This window comes from Hyla sarda, chromosome 8 (genome assembly GCF_029499605.1).
Source record: "Hyla sarda isolate aHylSar1 chromosome 8, aHylSar1.hap1, whole genome shotgun sequence".
NCBI lineage: Eukaryota > Metazoa > Chordata > Amphibia > Anura > Hylidae > Hyla > Hyla sarda.
This window is the reverse complement of record NC_079196.1, coordinates 215,973,129-215,994,306: the sequence shown is the minus strand read 5'-3', so window position 1 is coordinate 215,994,306 and position 21,178 is coordinate 215,973,129. Positions and strand designations below refer to the sequence as shown.

Sequence of the window (21,178 nt, the reverse complement as noted above, 5' to 3'; positions counted from 1 at the left end):
CCATAGAGGTTCCCAGGCTTTGAGGGGAGTTGTACTTTATAAATAACCAAACAAGAAATCACCAATGAGGCTCAGATGTAAAACATCATTTTTACTAAATTGCCAATAAAAAGTGCCAAAGGCACATGATACACTGAAGAAACGGGAAGGGAGAAGGGTACAGGCGGGTCCCTAACCTAATGTCCCTACCAATGAGATGACCTCCTAATCACTAAGTGTGGGAAAAGGGGTAGGGGATAGATACAAATCACATAAATAAATATACAATAAGGGTGGCAAAACCTCTCTTTCCAACGTGTTTCACCTCCAGATTTAGCAGGGGCTCATCAGGGATAAGAGGAAACCACAATAGTATTTAACAAATAATTAAAGATGCAATAGACGTTTTATGAGTGTATCTTGGGAACCACTGTGTTCATGTTGTATCTTTATTATTATTATTATTATTTGCTATATACTATTGTGGTTTCCTCTTATCCCTGATGAGCCCTCCTAAATCTGGGGGTGAAACGCGTTGGAAAGAGAGGTTTTGCCACCTTTATTTATGTGATTTGTGTCTATCCCCTACCCCTTTTCCCACACTTAGTGATTAGGAGGTCATCTCATTGGTAGGGACATTAGGTTAGGGACCCGCCTGTACCCTTCTCCGTTCCCCGTTTCTTCAGTGTATCATGTGCCTTTGGCTTGGTACTTTTTATTGGCAATTTAGTAAAAATTATGTTTTACATCTGAGCCTCATTGGTGATTTCTTGTTGGTTATTTATTTATAAGTACAACTCTCCCAAAGCCTGGGTACCTCTATGGGCATCTTACATGTTCACAGCGTTCTATGGGGGCAGAGTTACGCTGTAGCAGTGGTCTCCAAACTGTGGACCTCCAGCTGTTGCAAAACTACAACTCCCCCAAAGGCTGAGCACCTCAATGGACATCTTACATGTTCACAGCCTTCTATGGGGGCAGAGTTACGCTGTAGCAGTGGTCTCCAAACTGTGGACCTCCAGATATGCCGAAATTCCTCCAAAGCCTGGGCACCTCTATGGGCATCTTACATGTCAACTACCTTCCAATGGGCAAAGTTACGTTATAGCAGTTTCTAGACTGTAAACCTCCAGATGTTGCAAAACTACAACACCCAGCATGCCCGGACAGCCGTTGGCTGTCCGGGCATCGTGGGAGTTGTAGTTTTGCAACATCTGGAGGTCCACAGTTTGGAGACCACTGCTGTATAGGGTGCAAAGAACAAAGGATGCGGGTATTTATCCGGCTAATCCCTGCAATTATCCAGTCCCTAGAGGAAAACAGGTGTTGGACGGATCATTGTGGGGGTGGACGCTGGTTATTTCTAAAGGTACAACTCCACCTGACAACTCAGCGAACCTACCCCATCCCCCCTCATATCACATCCAGGGGGTCGGGAAAGCTGAGCTTTAAGGGAGCTGTTTGGCATCCTCACACATCGGGCGGATTTAAAAAAAAATCCCATTCATGTCAATGGGATTTTTTTAATTTTTTTACAATCCGTTTACACCCGTCTGCGCTCATTTCTGTTTTTTGGCGGCAGAAAAAACGGCACATGCTGAATTTTGTCTTCAGTCAAAAAAACGGAAGAAAAAAAGGATACAGTAAATTCAATATTGAAGTCTACGGAAAACGGATGAGCCTTTTAATGTCATCCATTTTTTAATCAGTTCTTTGATCCGTTTTTCCTAATGAGCACGCTCAGTAGAAGAAAAATGTTTTTTTTTTGGTTAATTAACTGAACAATAACGGATACAAACGGATAACATCAGTTTGCATCCGTTATTGTCAGTTTTTTTTTTTAAAGTCCGTTTTTTTTATTTGACGGGAGAAGAACGGGACGGGTCTAGACGGCCGTCTGAACGCAGCCTTAGCTGTTCCAATGACATGAATGGAAGAGGGTAGTCACAGAGGATTTCCTTTACCTTACTAGAAATCGTGACCGCGCCAGATCACACGTCTAATTCCGACTCAATGACATAATCGTCTGTGAACTAAATACCAACGTATTATGGGGGGGGGGGGGTATTTATTAAAGTGATTACACTGTTTATTAAGGGTACATTTATTGCAATTTAATTTTTTTTGCACACATTTAGCGACTTTTTCACCTCCGCGCCGCTAAAAACTCCTTAAGATGACTCAAACGCGACAATGTCAAATTGTTGCATTATTTTCCGCTGATTTTTTTGTGCAATCTCACTCCAGTCCTGACCAGACTTACATAGTTAATTATTACTTAGTGCAGTTTTCATAAATTTGGCGCAAGTACGCACAGGAAAACGGTGGAAAAGATTTACCAATGGCTGTCTGGGCATTCTGGGGTTCGTAGTCTTGCAACAGCTGTAGGCACCTTGGTTGGAAAACACTAGTCTAGAGCAGTGTTTTCCAACCAGTGGTTGCAAAACTACAACTCCCAGCATGCCCGGACAGCTGTTGGCTGTCCGGGCATGCTGTGAGTTGTAGTTTTGGAACAGCTGGAGGCACCCTGGTTGAAAAACTACTGCTCCAGATTAGTGTTTTTGAACCTGTGGCACGCCAGTAGTTGCAAAACTACAACACCTTTGCAACAGCTGGTGGCACCCTGGTTGGAAAAACACTGCTCTAGAGCAGGGTGTATGAACAGCTTTAGACCAGGGTTCCTCCAGCTGTTGCAAAACTACAACTCCTAGCATGCTCTGACAGCCGCCGGCTGTCCGGTCATGCTTGGAGTTGTAGTTTTGCAACAGCTGGAGGCACCCTGGTTGGAAAACACTGCTCTAGAGTTGTAGATTTGCAACAGCTGGAGGCACCCCAATTGGGCAACACTGCCCTTATCCCTCCAAGTGTGGGAAAGCCCCCATGGGAGCCAGAATGTCAGCCATCACCGCGCTTTCTTCAAATTTTAGGGAACTTGCCAACCCTTACATTTGAGATTTTCTGTATTGGGGCGACTCCGTCTCATGCCAACTAAGGTGCCAACCAGTCATTGTTTGTGCTGCTTCAGTACAGTCTTTACACCGCGATGTGGACACTGGGCGTTCTACCAATATTACATGTAAATACAGTTCTGCATTGACATCAGGGAGTGGGCCGATAAGAATAGTGGGAGTTTTCCTCTTTCTTTCCTTGGCTGGAGTACAGGTACACTGAATTTTGCAGACATACCTATCACCTAAAAGGCGGGTACATCTATTTTATTTTATCTACATTACATTTGTTGCCCAAAAAGCCCATCAGATGCTGACTGCTAGGATCTAACTATAGGCTATAGGCCAGAACTCCACAAATCCCAAGCTCCAGGTCGTCATGGAGACTGAGAATTTTGTCCTGGCGTCCAGGTTTTTGTCAGCCCTTTCAGTAGGTGTTGTCCATCTTTTAAAAAAAAAAACTGTTTTACTTACCTTTTCCTCTGTTCAGCACTCCAGTATTACATGAACAACAGATGACTGCCGCAGCCAATCAGAAGCCTTGGCGGTCATGTTCCGTACTACAGAGCATGACCACTGAAGCTGCTGATATCACGGGACATCCGCTGCTGAACACAGAGGAGACACTTATGAATGAGGCAAAGGGAGAGATGGGGCCACTAATGACTGTGACACAGGGGAGAGATGAGGGGGGACACTAATGATCGTGACACAGGAAGAGATGAGGGGACAATAATTACTGTGACACAGGGGGAGATGAGGGGACAATAATTACTGTGACACAGGGGGAGATGAGGGGACAATAATGATCGTGACGTAGGGAGAGATGAGGGGACACCAATGACTGTGAAAGAGGGAGAGATAAGGGGGACACTAATGACTGTAACACAGGGAGAGATGAGGGGGACACTAATGACTGTAACACAGGGAGAGATGAGGGGGCACTAATGACTGTGAAACAGGGAGAGATGAGGGGGACACTAATGACTGTAACACAGGGAGAGATGAGGGGGACACTAATGACTGTAACACAGGGAGAGATGAGGGGGCACTAATGACTGTGAAACAGGGAGATATGAGGGGGACACTAATGACTAACACAGGGAGAGATGAGGGGACATTAATGACTGACACAGGGAGAGATGAGGGGGACACTAATGACTGTAACACAGGGAGAGATGAGGGGGACACTAATGACTGTGAAACAGGGAGAGATGAGGGGGCACTAATGACTGTGAAACAGGGAGAGATGAGGGGACATTAATGACTGTGACACAGGGAAGAGATGAGGGGACACTAATGACTGTGAAACAGGGAGAGATGAGGGGATACTAATGACTGTGACACAGGGGGAGATGAGGGGACATTAATGACTGACACAGGGAGAGATGAGGGGGCACTAATGACTGTGAAACAGGGAGAGATGAGGGGACATTAATGACTGTGAAACAGGGAGAGATGAGGGGACATTAATGACTGACACAGGGAGAGATGAGGGGACACTAATGACTGTGAAACAGGGAGAGATGAGGGGACATTAATGACTGACACAGGGAGAGATGAGGGGACACTAATGACTGTGAAACAGGGAGAGATGAGGGGACATTAATGACTGACACAGGGAGAGATGAGGGGACATTAATGACTGTGAAACAGGGGGAGATGAGGGGACAATAATGACTGACACAGGGAGAGATGAGGGGACACTAATGACTGTGAAACAGGGAGAGATGAGGGGACACTAATGACTGTGAAACAGGGGGAGATGAGGGGACATTAATGACTGACACAGGGAGAGATGAGGGGATACTAATGACTGTGACACATGGGAAAGATAAGGAGGACACTAATGACTGTGACAAAATGGAGAAAAGAGAGGTCCCTAATGACTGATCATTAGTTGACATCCGGCATCCTGGCTCCCAGATAAATATCAAATATGTCAAAACCTGCTATAGGCAACATCATTGTTCTTAAAGGGATTGCTCGCTTATAGTGCAACTGTCCAAACGGTGGTCTCTCTTGAAGCTGTTTATTTGCCACCAAAACTACCATCAGTCAACTTCTTAAATTCTAAAATTTGCCTTATAAACGCACATCACAAGTTGAAATAAAAGAAAAAATTCTACACAAAGTATCGCTTGTCACCTTTAAATGAATATCCTCTTAATAAAAATAGCACTTTGCTGTACAACACAATGACCAAATTGTCAGTTTTTGAGCAGCTAATTCACAAGGAGACTTCCAATATGTCTGCACTTCCTGTTTCCACTCTTGCCAAAATGGCCGCTCCAACTGAACACAAAAAATGGCAATATCTCTGAAAGTAAAACCGATATAATGACCAAACTTTAGCAACAGCTCCTACATCTGATGTATTAACATTATGTACATTATATATCCTCATTTAGTTTTTCGGGTGGAGATCCCCTTGAAGTGTTATCACCTGATGCCCTACTTGATAGGATTCTGTTCTTGCTCCGGTCTGTGTTTTTTTCTCTGTCAGGCCTGGAGATTACTGCCCAGACTTTGCTCTTACACACAAAGAAAATAATAGAAGAGACAATAATCTGTGTATACCGGAGGATTAGCCCGGCCGGGGCCCCGGCACAAAAACAAGGCTCTGCCTGTACTTCCCAGTCACCCAGCAGGTCTTCACCTTATGACTCTTATCAGGACTAGTAAACTCCTCTACGTTCTATGTCTGGCCCGGATAAGTGAATAACAGATTTGTCCTTTTAGACTTGGCTCAAGTCGTCCTCCCTGTTTATTCTGGATTTCATCATCTTCTATGCCTTTTTATACTGCAATGGTTTTCATCATTGATGTAAACTGAGAAAAATGTGACAAAGTCGGAATCTGCTCCATTCCCTATCCCTGGCAGTGTTTCTCAACCAGAGTGCCTCCAGCTGTAGTAAAACTACAACTCTGGGCATGCTGGAAGTTGTAGTTTTGCAACAGCTGGGGGCACCCTGGATGGGAAACACTGCATTACACAGAAAGACCATAAATTTAGAAGAATTCCCAGCATGCCCGGACAGCCAACACTCAGAATTATAGTTTTGCAACCGCTGGTTGGGAAACACTGAAATAAGCCAGCGGCTGTCCGGGCATGCTGGGAGTAGTAGTTTTGCAACAGCTGGAGGCACCCTGTTGGGAATTACTGGTATAGGTCATGAATATCTGATTATTGGGTTGCCAAATGTACACAGTAAACAGACCTAGCAGCACACACAGTGGTCATTTAGTGTTACTGCAGCTCAGCTACCATTGAAGTGAATGGGGTTGGGCTGCAATACAACACACAACCTGAGGACAGGTGTGGCGCTCATTTTGGGGAGAAAAAAAAAGCAGCCATAGTTTTTCTAATCCGAGACAACCCCATAAATGACTTGTCTGTCCATATACATTGTGATGACAATGAGGCAATGTAGTCAAGTCTGGATTAGAAAAACAGAGCTCATTTCTTTTTTTTCTTTTTTTTTTTTTTTAAAAGAGCACCACACTCAGGATGTGAGTGGTATTGCCCACAGTAGAGTTTAGGGATGTCCCAATATCAACAATCTCCACAGCCCAAGAGTAAAATATCAAAGCCCAGACAGTTAAACCATACTTTACCATGACGTTGGTCTAGCAGCAGAATATTTAAAACTCCTGGGCAATCTCAGCAGCCCGAGAGTAACGCAATTAAGAGATGTACCGGAAGTCCCATGTGGGATTGTCCCAAAAACAACACTCTCTGCAGCCTGAGAGTACAGTGAAGCCCGGAAAGCATGTCTATGGAACTTCTGGTACATCTCCTGATTGGGTAACTCTTGGGCTGCAGAGATTACCCGGGAGTTTTTAAACATCCTGCCGCAGGATCAATGTCATTGTGCAGTATTACTTAACTATCCAGGCTGTGGAGATTATCAGTATTGGGACATCCCACATGGGACATCCAGTACAACTTTTGATTGCGTTACTCTCGGGCTGCGGAGATTGCCCGGGACTTTTAAACATCTTGCAGAGAATAGTTAGTGCTAGGTCAGGGAGAGGGGGAGAGATTAATTGCAGGCTGAGAGAAGAGTAAAGGGAAAGAGAATACATTAATGGGCCGGGAGAGGGCATAGCAACACTGCTGGTAAGGAGTGAAGGGAGGATGAGCAGCCTATCACTGCTGGGGCTTCAGGAGACTGAAAAAGCTGGGTGGCATGCAGACTGGGCAGCTTGTATTTACATAAAAATTAAATGTTGACATTTTGAAACCTACCCATATCACTAAGGCTGGGTCCACACTGCGTTTTGTCCCATACGGGAGCGCATACGGCAGGGGGGAGCTAAAAGCTCGCGCTCCCGTATGTTACCGTATGCGCTCCCGTATGTCATTCATTTCAATGAGCCGACCGGAGTGAAACGTTCGGTCCGGTCGGCTCATTTTTGCGCCGTATGCGCTTTTACAACCGGACCTAAAACCGTGGTTGACCGTTTCACTCCGGTCGGCTCATTGAAATGAATGACATACGGGAGCGCATACGGTAACATACGGGAGCGCGAGCTTTTAGCTCCCCCCTGCCGTATGCGCTCCCGTATGGGACAAAACGTAGTGTGGACCCAGCCTTACTCTACAGGTGAGAGTGATCCCTAATGGCCATGGGCGGTGCTTTTAGCGACGAGAACATTATATTCTGCCTCCATTACGTTTTTTTTTTTTATTACAGCTATGACTATCCTGGGTGAGACAGACCCAGTGATGTCTGTGATAACATAGTCAATACTTACGCTGCAACTCGAGCTCTCACTGGAGTGTTATGGACCCCACAACCCCAAACCCAATCCCCACATCTCCACCAGTAAGGCATGGTGACGGACAGGTAGTCTCTACACTGGCATGCTGGTGTGACTTCACCATGTCCAGACTGTGGTTAGCACAACCAGGTGTGGAATGTCCATCACATCATCAGATATATATGTGAACCCTACAGCACAATCTATCTCAGCATCTGGCTAGACCAGTGCTTCCCAACCGGCATGCCTCCAGCTGTTGCAAAAACTACAACTCCCAGCATGCCCGGACAACCATTGGACAGCCAGGTATGGACTGTCCATCACATCATCAGATATATATGTGAACCCTACAGCACAATCTATCTCCGCTTCTGGCTAGACCAGTGTTTTTCCTACTGAGGTGCCTCCAGCTGTTGCAAAACTACAACTCCCAGCATGCCCGGACAACCGTTGGACAGCCAGGTGTGGAATGTCCATCACATTATCAGACATATATGTGAACCCTACAGCATAATCTATCTCAGCTTCTGGCTTGCACAGTGTTTCCCAACCGGGGGGCCTCCAGCTGTTGCAAAACTACAACTCCCAGCATGCCCAGAAAGCCATTGGACAGCCAGGTATGGAATGTCCATCACATCATCCGATATATATGTGAACCCTACAGCACAATCTATCTCAGCTTCTGGCTTGACCAGTGTTTTTCCAACTGAGGTGCCTCCAGCTGTTGCAAAACTACAACTCCCAGCATGCCCAGACAGCCGTTGGACAGCCAGGTGTGGAATGTCCATCACATAATCAGATATATATGTGAACCCTACAGCACAATCTATCTCAGCTTCTGGCTTGACCAGTGTTTCCCAACCGGGGGGCCTCCAGCTGTTGCAAAACTACAACTCCCAGCATGCCCGGACAGCCAACGGCTGTCCGGGCATGCTGGGAGTTGTAGTTTTGCAACAGCTGGAGGTATCCCGGTTGGGAAAACACTGGGCTAGACAAAAATAAGCCAATGGCTGTCCGGGCATGCTGGAAGTTGTAGTTTTGCAACAGCTGGAGGTACCCTGGTTGGGAAAACACTGGGCTAGACGAAAACAAGTATATGTGGAGGGGGGCACCACTGATCTGGATTTGGCCTTGTAGTCCCCTAAGGCTATGTCCAGTTAAAGTCAATGCAGCCTCTGCCTCCGTCACAAACCCCCAGCTCGCACATTCCACGACGGGGCGTTGCGTCTGGGGGTCAGAGTGGTTCGGCAAACATCACTGCCGAGAACACTCGGGCTATAATGCGGGTCACTTAGTAACCGGTAACAACGATTACATAGGAGCTGCCAGCCGCTGTATGTGACATGCCCAGCCAGGCTGCAGCGCTTATAGGGTTAACGGATCACGAGATCACGATGAGATTGCTAATACACCCATAGGGGGAGATTTATCAAAACCTGTCCAGAGGAAAAGTTGCTGAGTTGCCCATAGCAACCAATCAGATCGCTGCTTTCATTTTGCAGAGGCCTTGTTAAAAATGAAAGAAGCGATCTGATTGGTTGCTATGGGCAACATGGCAACTTTTCCTCAGGACAGGTTTTGTAAAATCTCCCCCATAGTGCACACATTGGATTCAAGAATGCTGCACACATATCTACATGGTGACCGCTCCACGCCGTACGGTAAAAATGGAGTCGAAATCATGAAAAATTTTGCTGCAAAATTTAGCACACAAATTTAAAGCTCTATTGACTTAAAGGGGTACTCCACAGTAAAAAAAAAAATTTTTAAATGAACTGGTGCCAGAAAGTTAAACACATTTGTAAATTACTTCTATTTAAAAATCTTAATCCTTCCAGTACTTATCAGCTGCTGTATGCTCCACATGCTCTTTTCTTTTTGAATTTCCTTTCTGTCAGAGCACAGTGCTCTCTGCTGACACCTCTGTCCATGTCAGGAACTGTCCGGAGCAGGAGAGGTTTGCTATGGGGATTTTCTCCTGCTCTGGACAGTTCCTCAAATGGACAGAGGTGTCAGCAGAGAGCACTGTGGTCAGACAAAAAGGAAATTCAAAAAGAAAAGAACTTCCTCTGTAGTATACAGCAGTTGATAAGTACTGGAAGGATTAAGATTTTTAAATAGAAGTAATTTACTAATCTGTTTACCGTTCTGGCACTAGTTCATTTAAAAAATGTTTTTTCCAGTGGAGTGCCCCTTTAAGTGTCTTATCTCGGCAAGAGCGCTCTGATATCTCGGGTGCTCCCATAGAAAATGCATGGGGTGGGAAGATTTGGGGCCCCCGTTCTGGAGATGGTGGGGTGGTCTTAGTGGTCAGAGACTTCCTCCCGGTAGTGTGAACTTGTCCATAAAGGGGTACTCCAGTGTTTAAAAATGTATCCCCGTTTCCCCTATCTATAGAGAACTCATGAAATGGGAAGATTTGGGGGGGCCTCGTTCTAGAGATCGCGGGGTGGTCCCAGAGGTCGTAAGGTTGGGGGTTGGAGTCTTGCAATACATAGAGAGCCTGCAGATGTCAGGGCCACTGGGAGTTGTAGTTGTGCAATAGCTAGAGAGTCTAAGGTTGTCAGGGTATGCTGGGAGTTGTAGTTTTGCAATAGCTAGAGAGTCTAAGGTTGTCCTGATATGCTGGGAGTTGTAGTTTTGCAGCAGATAGAAAACCAGCGGCTGTCAGGGTATGCTGGGAATTGTAGTTGTGCAATAGCTATAGAGTCTAAGGTTGTCAGGGTATGATGGGAGTTGCAGTTTTGCAATAGCTATAGAGTCTAAGGTTGTCAGGGTATGCTGGGAGTTGTAGTTTTTCAATAGTTAGAGAGTTTAAGGTTGTCATGGTGTGCTGGGAGTTGTAGTTCTGCAATAGCTACAGAGTCTAAGGTTGTCAGGACATGCTGGGAGTTGTAGTTTTGCAATATCTATAGAGTCTAAGTTTGTCAGAGTATGCTGGGAGTTGTAGTTGTGCAATAGCTATAGAGTCTAAGGTTGTCAGGGTATGCTGGGAGTTGTTGTTTTGCAGCAGATAGCGAACCAGCAGCTGTCAGGATTTGCTGAGGGTTGCAGTTTGGCAACAGATCAGTGGTCTCCAAACTTTGGACCTCCAAGCTCTTGCAAAACTACGACTCCCAGCGTGCCCGGACAGCCAACGGCTGTCTGGGCATGCTGGGAGTTATAGTTTTGCAGCAGGTGGAGGTTCCACTGATACGGAGCCTATGGCTGTCTTTTAGTCTCTGGGTGTAAACTGGAATGCCTCCATTCACTGACAGCAAGAAGAGCTCTTGAAAACGGAGAGGAATTAGAAAGCTAAACCGGGTTAAGCTTCGCTGACATAAAACTGGAGCAGCTAGAGAGGTGCAGAACTTAGAAGACTTCCCAAATATCTCCCCAGCCCACATTCCAGGAATAGCAGCCACGCAGGGCGCTCAGCGGACGACACTATGGCGGTGTAATAGCTTTTATACCCTGATTCACCAGGGCTCATCACTGCCCCGCTATGTGTGCCAGGATTTCCTGGCACATAAGACATCACATTCCGGGAAATGATCAGGAGAGGCAGAGATACACCGGACATGAGTAGCACATACAGGAGCAGGGGAGGGGTACATAGGGAAACCTACTAAAAACCCGGGTGACCACCTGTGGCATCCGGACAGGCACCCAGGGGTCTCACCAGGGATACTAGGAGGGAGAAGGGCTGTGATACATATAGACTGTTCATACTGGGAAAGTACAAAGAGATGGAGAGCAACCGTGTGCCAAGACTCACTACAAAGGGACAGCACAGTGATAGTGACGTGTCCTCCGAGTGCATGTGTGTAGAAAGGATTAGACGTATCCAAGGGGAGAGACGCCATAGACTGAAGTGTAGGTGCGTCTGTGACCAACCCAAACTAATGTATAAGGGAACTGCATTAACAGAAACATCTATCTCATATATATCTCATATCTATCTCATATATATCTCATATATATCTCATATCTATCTCATATCTATCTATCTATCTCATATCTATCTATCTCATATATATCTCATATCTATCTATCTCATATATATCTCATATCTCTCTCATATCTATCTATCTCATATCTATTTATCTATCTCATATCTATCTCATATCTATCTCTCTCTCTCATATCTATCTTATATCTATCTCTCTCCTATCTATCTATCTATCTCTCTCCTATCTATCTATCTATCTATCTCATATCTATCTATCTATCTATCTATCTCATATCTAATATCTATCTATCTCATATCTATCTATCTATCTCATATCTATCTATCTCATATCTAATATCTATCTCATATCTATCTATCTATCTATCTCATATCTATCATCTATCTATCTATCTATCTATCTATCTCATATCTATCTATCATCTATCTATCTATCTATCTATCTCATATCTATCTATCATCTATCTATCTATCTCATATCTATCTATCTATCTCATATCTATCTATCTATCTATCTCATATCTATCTATCATCTATCTATCGCATATCTATCTGTCTCTCTCATATCTATCTCATATCTATCTATCTTTCTCATGTTTATCTATCATGGTGGTTGAGTGATAAGCATTGTAGTCATGCAGCACTGGCTCATCTACTGTCTGTGTAGGTTTCCTCCAGTTTCCTTGCACCATCCATACTGATAAGCTAGTTTGTCATTTAGACTGTGCCCCCCCCCCCCACATACTGAGGACAGGGACCGATGATTATCAGCACTGCAGACTAGGTTGGTGCTATACAAATAATAATGGTATTAATATAGATCATTATGGGCAGAGGTTGTCTTCTCTGATAACCATCGGAGTCTGGTTTAGGCAGGAGGAGCGCACACTGGCCGCCCGTGACCTTCAGGTAGAGATGATCCTATGACCCTGACCATGACCTAAATGTAGGTGTACAACAGACCTGGCACTCCATCATTCATGGTGACTGTTTTATGGCAGCCTGTAGTCTCTACACACTGTCTGTCTATCTCTCTACGAACCAGCTGGACGCCCTTTCCTCCGCATTCACAGCCCCATAGCAATAAGCAGCATAGCTGAGGAATGCAGGTCACCTACCCCGCCACCAGAGGGTCCTCCTCTCTGTAGGGCAGTGATCTCCAACCTGGGGCCCTATAGCTGTGGCCTTAGGCCAGTATTTCCCAACCAGGGTGCCTCCAGCTGTTGCAAAACTACAACTCCCAGCATGCCCGGACAGCCGAAGGCTGTCCGGGCATGCTGGGAGTTGTAGTTTTGCAACAGCTGGAGGCACTATGGTTGGGAAACACTGCCTTAGGCTGTTGGGACAAGCTGGAGAGCCTTAGGTTGGTGATCACTGTTGTAGGGGAATCATATAACTTTGTGGGTACGGCAATGGGAACTTGTGCGAGCAGTTCAGACCCCAACATATTAGCCCAGGGCAAGTGAACAATATTTTAGGGATTTTTTCTATGGAAAAGTGTACCTTCAGCTGTTGTATAACTACAACTCCCAGCTTGCACAAACAGCTAAAGTGCATGCTGGGAGTTGTAGTGGTGCATCTGCTGGTTGCATAACTACAACTCCCAGCATGCCCGTTGGCTGTCGGTGACTGCTGAGAGTTGTAGTTTTGCAACAGCTGAAGGCACACTGGTTGTGAAACTCACCTAACTCAGTGTTTCACGACCGGTGTGCCTCCAGCTGTTGCAAAGTACAACTACCAGCATGCACCGTACATACTGGGAGTAGCAGTTTTGCAACAGCTGGAGGCACACTGGTTGTGAAACACTGAGTTAGGTCACAAACTCAGTGCTACACAACCAGTGTGCCTACAGCTGTTGCAAAACTAAAACTCTCAGCATGTTCAGTCTGTCAGCGCATGCTGGGAGTTGTAGTTTTGCAACAGCTGGATGTTCCCCCCCCCCCCCCCCCCCAATGTGAATGTACAGGGTACACTCACATGGGCGGAGGTTTACAGTAAGTATCTGGCTGCAAGTTTGAGCTGCGTCAAATTTTCTGCCGCAGCTCAAACTGCCAGCGAGAAACTACTGTAATCCCCTGCCCGAGTGACTGTACCCTAAAAACACTACACTAACACAAAATAAAAAGTAAAAAACACTACATATACACATACCCCTACACAGCCCCCTTCCCCTCCCCAATAAAAATGAAAGCGTCTGGTACGCCACTGTTTCCAAAACGGAGCCTCCAGCTGTTGCAAAACAACTACTCCCAGTATTACCGGATAGCCACTGACTGTCCAGGCATGCTGGGAGTTTTACAACAGCTGGAGGCACCCTGTTTGGGAATCACTGGCGTAGAATACCCCTAAAACTTTTGGGAAACCAAGCATTTTAGGGGAAAAATTTTTTTTTTTACCATATGCAAAAGTCGGGAATCATCTGTGGGGTATTAAGATTCACATTACCCCTTGTTACGTTCCCCGAGGGGTCTAGTTTCCAAAATGGTATGCCATGTGTTTTTATTTTGCTGTTCTGGCACCATAGGGGCTTCCTAAAGGTGACATGCCCCCCCAAAAACCATTTGTCGCTCCTTCCCTTCTGAGCCCTCTACTGCGCCCGCCGAACAATTTACACAGACATATGAGGTATGTGCTTACTCGAGAAAAATTGGGTTTCAAATACAAGTAAAAATTTTCTCCTTTTTACCCCTTGCAAAAATTCAAAAATTGGGTCTACAAGAACATGCGAGTGTAAAAAATTAAGATTGTGAATTTTCTCCTTCACTTTGCTGCTATTCCTGTGAAACAACTAAAGGGTTAAAATGCTGACTGAATGTCATTTTCAATACTTTGTGGGGTGTAGTTTTTATAATGGGGTAATTTATGGGGTATTTCTAATGGGAAGACCCTTCAAATCCACTTCAAACCTGAACTGGTCACTGAAAAAAAGCAAGTTTCAAAATTTTGTGAAAAATTGCTGTTGAACTTTGAAGCCCTCTGGTGTCTTCCAAAAGTAAAAACTCATCAATTTTATGATGCAAACATAAAGTAGACATATTGTATATGTGAATTTAAAAAAATTCTTTGAAATGCCCATTTTCATTACAAGCAGAGAGCTTCAAAGTTAGAAAAATGTTAAATTTTCAAATTTTTCATCAAATTTTGGGATTTTTCACCAAGAAAGGATACAAGATACCACAAAATTTTTACCAATAACATAAAGTAGAATATGTCACGAAAAAACAATCTCGGAATCAGAATGATAACAAAAAGCATCCCAGAGTTATTAATGTTTTAAGTGACAGTAGTCAGAATTGCAAAAAATGGCCGAGTCCTTAAGGTGAAAAAGGGCTCGGTCCTTTAATGCTGTTATTTTTCTATAAAAGAAGCATTGACAGGTCCCGTTTACAGCAGCAGACCTGGTCCATGGATGTAGGAAAACAAGCAAAGTCCATGGAGCCACAGTCCTTGACCTTCCCACCCAGGGACCACCTTAGTGGAATGGAATGTTTGTTTCACTCAACTTTATTGACCATAAACCAGACAACCCTTGTTAAAAGGTGTACTCAACTGGAAAACATTTTTTTCAAAATCAACTGGTGCCAGAAAGTAAAACAGATTTGTAAATGACTGTACTTATAAATAAAAAATATTAACCCTTCCAGTACTTATCAGTTGCTGTAAATTCTTCTCTTTTTGAATTTCCTTTCTGTCTGACCACAGTGCTCTCTGCCCCAATCCCCATAGAATACCTATCCTTCTCTGGACAGTTCCTGACATGGACAGAGGTGTCAGCAGAGAGCACTGTGGTCAGATAGAAAAGAAATTCTAAAAGAAATGAACTTCCTCTGGAACATACAGCAGCTGATACATACTGGAAGGATTAAGATTATTAAATAGAAGTAATTTACCCATCTGTTTAACTTTCTGGCACCAGTTGATTTAGAGAAAAAAAAATATGTTTTTCAGTGGAGTACCCCTTTAAATTTCCTAATTTTGATGTACAAAATTACAGGGCTGATTTAGATGGAAACCAGTCAGGAACTGGGCGCTCATACTGGTAATAATTCCACAGTAAATGACCTTTGGATAGGATTACGCCAGTTCTAAAAGTCCTGACCTAAACGAATTGCCCATCAGACGCCAACTGGTGAAAGGTCACATCACCAGGCATAAACATACATCACCAGCACAAATGCCAGGCTGCCGGCACCCTCATACATGTCGATGCTTCCTCTGAGATCATGCACAAGGGTGAGTCACCCCATGAAGTCACGGGCCCTGCCTTAACACGTCACAGATCATGATCCAGCATGCCGTGCTCATTCATCAAATTATACGGTAATACAGGGCTGGTACACACTGGCATGACTGCATGGGCACAGGGGTGGGCATCAAAACAGAGGGGCACAACATCCATCTGATATTTACCCGACAACTTCTGCAAAACTATAATGTTACAGCACATGTTCCCATTGCCGTACCCAAAAAGTTGTATGATCCCTGACAGCAGTGGTCGCCAACCTGTGGCTCTCCAGCACTTGCAAAAACTACAAATACCAGAATGCCCTGACATCTGAAGGCCAAAGGCTGGCAGAGGATGCTGGGACTTGTAGGTTGGGGAAACACGGCTCTGGGCACTGCCACAACTTTGGTATAACGTACATGTCTTATATAACAAGGTCATAAAATCAAAGACCTCCCCCCCCTTTTCTTACAATGAAAACACTTATTTACTAATAATAAGTCATCGACCCTTCATCTAATGCCATGAATGTGCCCATGATCAAGTGCTGGAACCTAAACCCACGGCCCGCGCTCCTAATGGAAACCACCACAGCCCCACCTACATATAGAAGAATTATCCTACCAGGACGGGAAATGTAGCGTCTGTATCTAGCAATGCCCCAGGCACTTTCTGCATTCTATATGGAGGTGATCGGCTCAGAAGGCCCATGTGTGTCTCCCCTTGGGTTGTGGGCTCAGAAGGCCCATGTGTGTCTCCCATTGGGTTGTAAGCTCAGAAGGTCCATGTGTGTCTCCCCTTGGGTTGTGGGCTCAGAAGGCCCATGTGTGTCTCCCATTGGGTTGTGGGCTCAGAAGGCCCATGTGTGTCTCCCATTGGGTTGTGGGCTCAGAAGGTCCATGTGTGTCTCCCATTGGGTTGTGGGCTCAGAAGGTCCATGTGTGTCTCCCCTTGGGTTGTGGGCTCAGAAGGCCCATGTGTGTCTCCCATTTGGTTGTGGGCTCAGAAGGCCCATGTGTGACTCCCATTGGGTTGTAAGCTCAGAAGGTCCATGTGTGTCTCCCAGTGGGTTATGGGGTCAGAAGGCCCGTGTGTGTCTCCCCTTGGGTTTTGGGCTCAGAAGGCCCATGTGTGTCTCCCCTTGGGTTTTGGGCCCAGAAGGCCCATGTGTGTCTCCCCTTGGGTTTTGGGCCCAGAAGGCCCATGTGTGTCTCCCCTTGGGTTTTGGGCCCAGAAGGCCCATGTGTGTCTCCCCTAGGGTTTTGGCCATGAATCTTACTCATCATACATTTTTGCTCATGACTGGACTATGAATACACAGGGCTAATTTTCAGTTTATGGTTTCCCCAATTGTAGAGAACCCACTGAAATGGTGCCCAACCTAAGATCTTCCAATGCCCAAGAACAGTGCACTAAAGGGGTTCTGCCCCAACATACAATACATGGATAGGGGTAAAGCATCCTTATAGATACCTATGATAAGTGGGTACAAGTTGTCCACACTAGGTAGTAGGTGACCCTGATGTGTCAGGGTGTGAACTGCTCAAATATGTTCCCATTGCTGTACCCAAAAAGTTAGTAGGTCCCCCCCCCAACAAACTTGTGGCTTTCTGCCTTTTGCCAAACTATAGCAGAAGGTTGGTGATCACAGCTGTAGGGCTCATGGCAAAACGTATATCGGCCACCATTCTTGGCACTGGTCACACCATTATCATAGTTGATTCCACCTCTCGTTGACCAACGTTCGGTCATCCTTCACCCACTGGTAAGAAGCCAACCTGTGCTAAAGCCAAGTAGTTACTCACCCTCTGGGCTTGTGTGATCATCTTCCGGACCACCTCTTTGATATGAGGCTGGCCATCGATGGGTGGTTGCATGTACACCGCTGCCCGGGTCACCCCTCTGTAGGCCACCGTGTCTGGCCACCCCAAATCCAATTCCGGGATGGAGCAGTCCGACCTATCCGGCCAGTATTCCAAGGAATGCTCTACGCCCTCCTCGGGGTCCCCTTCTCCATCCGACCCACTTTTCCTGGGATAGCTGGAGTCAGGATCAAAGGGTTCCACCCGGCCCTCGATGTCGACCACCTCCAGCTCGGACAGGAAGTCTCGGATGTTCTCCTTCTTGACCACATCATAAAAGGCGTCCTGCCCAGAGCCCACCAGGGCTTCCAGCGCCAGACGCTGCTCCTCACTGTAGAAGAACTCAGGCTTGGTCTCACTGGATCTCCAGTTGACATTGTTATTGTCCAGGCACTGCAGCTGGGAGAGGGCCATGCTGGTGGATCCACTAGATCCCCGGAGGAGATCCCTGCAGGAGAGCTAAAGAAGAACTGGAACTAGGGCAATCCTGGCAGATGTCTCTGGGTACAAAGTTGGGTACAGAAGTGGATCCCAAATCCTGCGTACAGAAGTGGATCCCAAACCCTGGGTACAGAAGTGGATCCCAAACCCTGAGTACAGAAGTTGATCCCAAACTCTCGGTACAGAAGTGGATCCCAAACCCTGGGCGCAGAGGTGGATCCCGATCCTTAGTAAGGATCTAGTGGTGCCCGGCGCTGCTCCTTCCCTGGCGCTCGCTCTCACCCATGGCTCCGGCAGTGACCCCCTGTCCCCGCAGTAAGTTCCCGGGTCCCCGCCGTCCCGCAGCCGGTCTCACTCCCGGATCTCTGTACAGTGTGCGGCAGCCGCTCCCCGGACTGTACAGGTAAGAACAGCAGCGGCTCTGCTCAGCCCCGCCCCTCACAGCGTCATCCGGCCCCGCCCCCTCCAGGCCTCCGCGTCAGGTGATCTATCCCCAGCGCCGCCCCCGGGAGCGAATGGAGTGTGAGCTCTGCGGCCAAGAGACCGAGGGGAGTTTCCCAACCAGGGTGCCTCCAGCTGTTGCAAAACTACAACAGCTGGAGGCACCCTGGTTGGGAAACACTTCCATTTAAAACCGTATACACCATATTGCATACGGTTGTCTCCGTTTTTCACACCACACGGTGTTTTACTTTTTTTTTTCAGGACAGAAAACCGTGGCCTACCACAGTTTTTGGTCCAGGTGAAAAACCGTATTGACCCGTATGCGTTTTTTTTTTCTTGGAATTTCAATCAAACAAGTGAAACTTTATTCATAATGGAGTGAAAAGTTCAAAACATATGCGTTTTTTTTCTTAAAAAACGGATGCAACCGGACATCACTTTTCAAACCGTATACAGATAAAAAACGGATGCATTTGTTGTCTATCAATAATGAATGGAAGTCAATGGATACAGATTTGTACGATTTCAAAGTAAAAAATTGCGAGATGAAGTAGGAGCGTAAAACCGTGATGTGAATGCGCCCTAACAGGGCACTTTATAGCTGTGCCAACCAGATAGGGTCGCCACCTTTCTTGCAAAAAAATAAAAAATAAAAATACTGGCCATGCTAATTTGCATAATTAATTATATATGCATGACATCACAGGATACACATATGCAGGGGAAATTTTGTCCATTTCTGACCCCTATAACTTTTTATTTCTCCTTATATGGGCCTGTGTGAGGGTCATTTTTTGCGCCCCGATCTGTAGTTTTTAACAGGACCATTTTTGTTTTGATGTGACTTTTTGATCGCTTTCTTTTTATCAAATTCACGAGTTGCAGTTAGTTACTAACTACAACACCCAGCATGCCCTGATACAGCCTGTGGCACAGCAGCTGCCCCAAACGAAAACTACAACTCCCAGCATGCCCTGATACAGCCTGTGGCACAGCAGCTGCCCCATGTTGGACTATGTAGTAGTATGTAGTATAGGTCAGTGTTTCCCAACCAGGGTGCCTCCAGCTGTTGCAAAACTACAACTCCCAGCATGCCCGGACAGCCGTTGGCTGTCCGGGCATGCTGGGAGTTGTAGTTTTGCAACAGCTGGAGGCGCTCTGGTTGGGAAACACTGTATAGTATATGGTACAACATTCCAGGAGTTGGAGGATTGGTTGGATAAATACCGGCCATTGCATTAAAAATACCGGCCAGGTGACAACCCTACAACCAGAGAACCCCCATAACAGTGCCAGCCAGAGTGGTCCTATAACAGACAGAGCACTACCTTAATAGAACCAGTGCTCTATAACAGTGCCAGCCAGAGTGCCCTCATAATTGTGCCAGCTAGAGTGCCCCCATATCAGTGCCAGCCAGAGGGACCCTATAACAGGCAGAGCACTACCTTAAAGGAGATCTGTAGTGCAATATAACTTATTCCCTATCCTTCGGATAGGTGATAAGTTATAGATCGCGGGGGGTCTGAGCGCTGGGGCCCCCGGGATCTCCTGGAAGGGGCCGCGGCAGTATGCTGGAAAGGGGGTGTCCCGTCCCCACATGAAGCGGCGGCCGACACCCCCCTCCATATATAGAGATACATGGAGGGGCCGTGTCTGCCGCGGCATTCTGTTGGGGACGAAACTTCACTTCCTGCAGACTGCCGCGGCCCCGTCCAGGAGATCCCGGGGGGGGGGGGGGGGGCCCAGCGCTCGGACCCCCCCGCGATCTATAACTTATCCCCTATCCTTTGAATAGGGGATAAATTATTTTGAGCTGGAATACTCCTTTAATAGAACCAGTGCTCTATAACAGTTCCAGCCAGAGTGCCCTCATAATTGTGCCAGCTAGAGTGCCCATATAAAATCAGAGCACTACCATAAAAGAGCGAGTGCTCTATAACAATGCCAGCCAGTGTGCCCCTATAACTATAGCAGGCAGAGTAGAACAAGTGCTTCATGAAAGTGCCAGCCAAAGTGTCCCCGCAGCAGTGTCAGCCAGACAGCCCCATAACCTGTACCCTCATAACTACAACAGACAGAGAACTACCATAATAGGACCAGTTCTCTATAACAGTGGATTCATGAGTGCCCCCATAGCCAGTGCCCACATAACTATAACAGCGTACTACCATAATAGATCCAGTGCTTCATAACAGTGCTAGCCAGAGTGCCCCCATAGTACAACCAGGGTGCCCCATAACAGTGCCAGCCAGCGTGCCGCATAATATAACCAGGGTGACATATAACAGTGCCAGCCAGCGAGTCCCATAATATAACCAGGGTGACATATAACAGTGCCAGCCAGAGTGTCCCATAATATAACCAGGGTGACATATAACAGTGCCAGACAGAGTGTCCCATAATATAACCAGGGTGACATATAACAGTGCCAGACAGAGTGTCCCATAATGTAACCAGGGTGACATATAACAGTGCCAGCCAGAGAGTCCCATAATATAACCAGGGTGACATATAACAGCGCCAGACAGAGTGTCCCATAATATAACCAGGGTGACATATAACA

The 21,178-nt window shown here is 46.2% G+C and overlaps 2 protein-coding genes across 11 annotated transcripts in view; one reads left to right on the top strand and one right to left on the bottom strand.

Moving 5' to 3' along the window:
* FAM83G (family with sequence similarity 83 member G) overlaps positions 1-18,573 on the bottom strand; it is a 54,749-nt gene extending 36,176 nt beyond the window's left edge. The window contains exon 1 of one of the 4 annotated variants that reach the window (XM_056535546.1): positions 17,674-18,573. In XM_056535546.1, coding sequence (XP_056391521.1) covers positions 17,674-18,144 — 471 coding nt within the window. In that variant the 5' untranslated portion in view covers positions 18,145-18,573. Of the gene's footprint in view, positions 1-5,075; positions 5,202-5,373; positions 5,751-17,673 lie in introns of those variants that run through there. The other 3 variants (XM_056535548.1, XM_056535547.1, XM_056535549.1) reach the window with 3 other exon arrangements.
* Positions 1-21,178, top strand: part of SLC5A10 (solute carrier family 5 member 10) — a 293,441-nt gene that overhangs the window by 219,533 nt on the left and 52,730 nt on the right. The window lies entirely within an intron of this gene.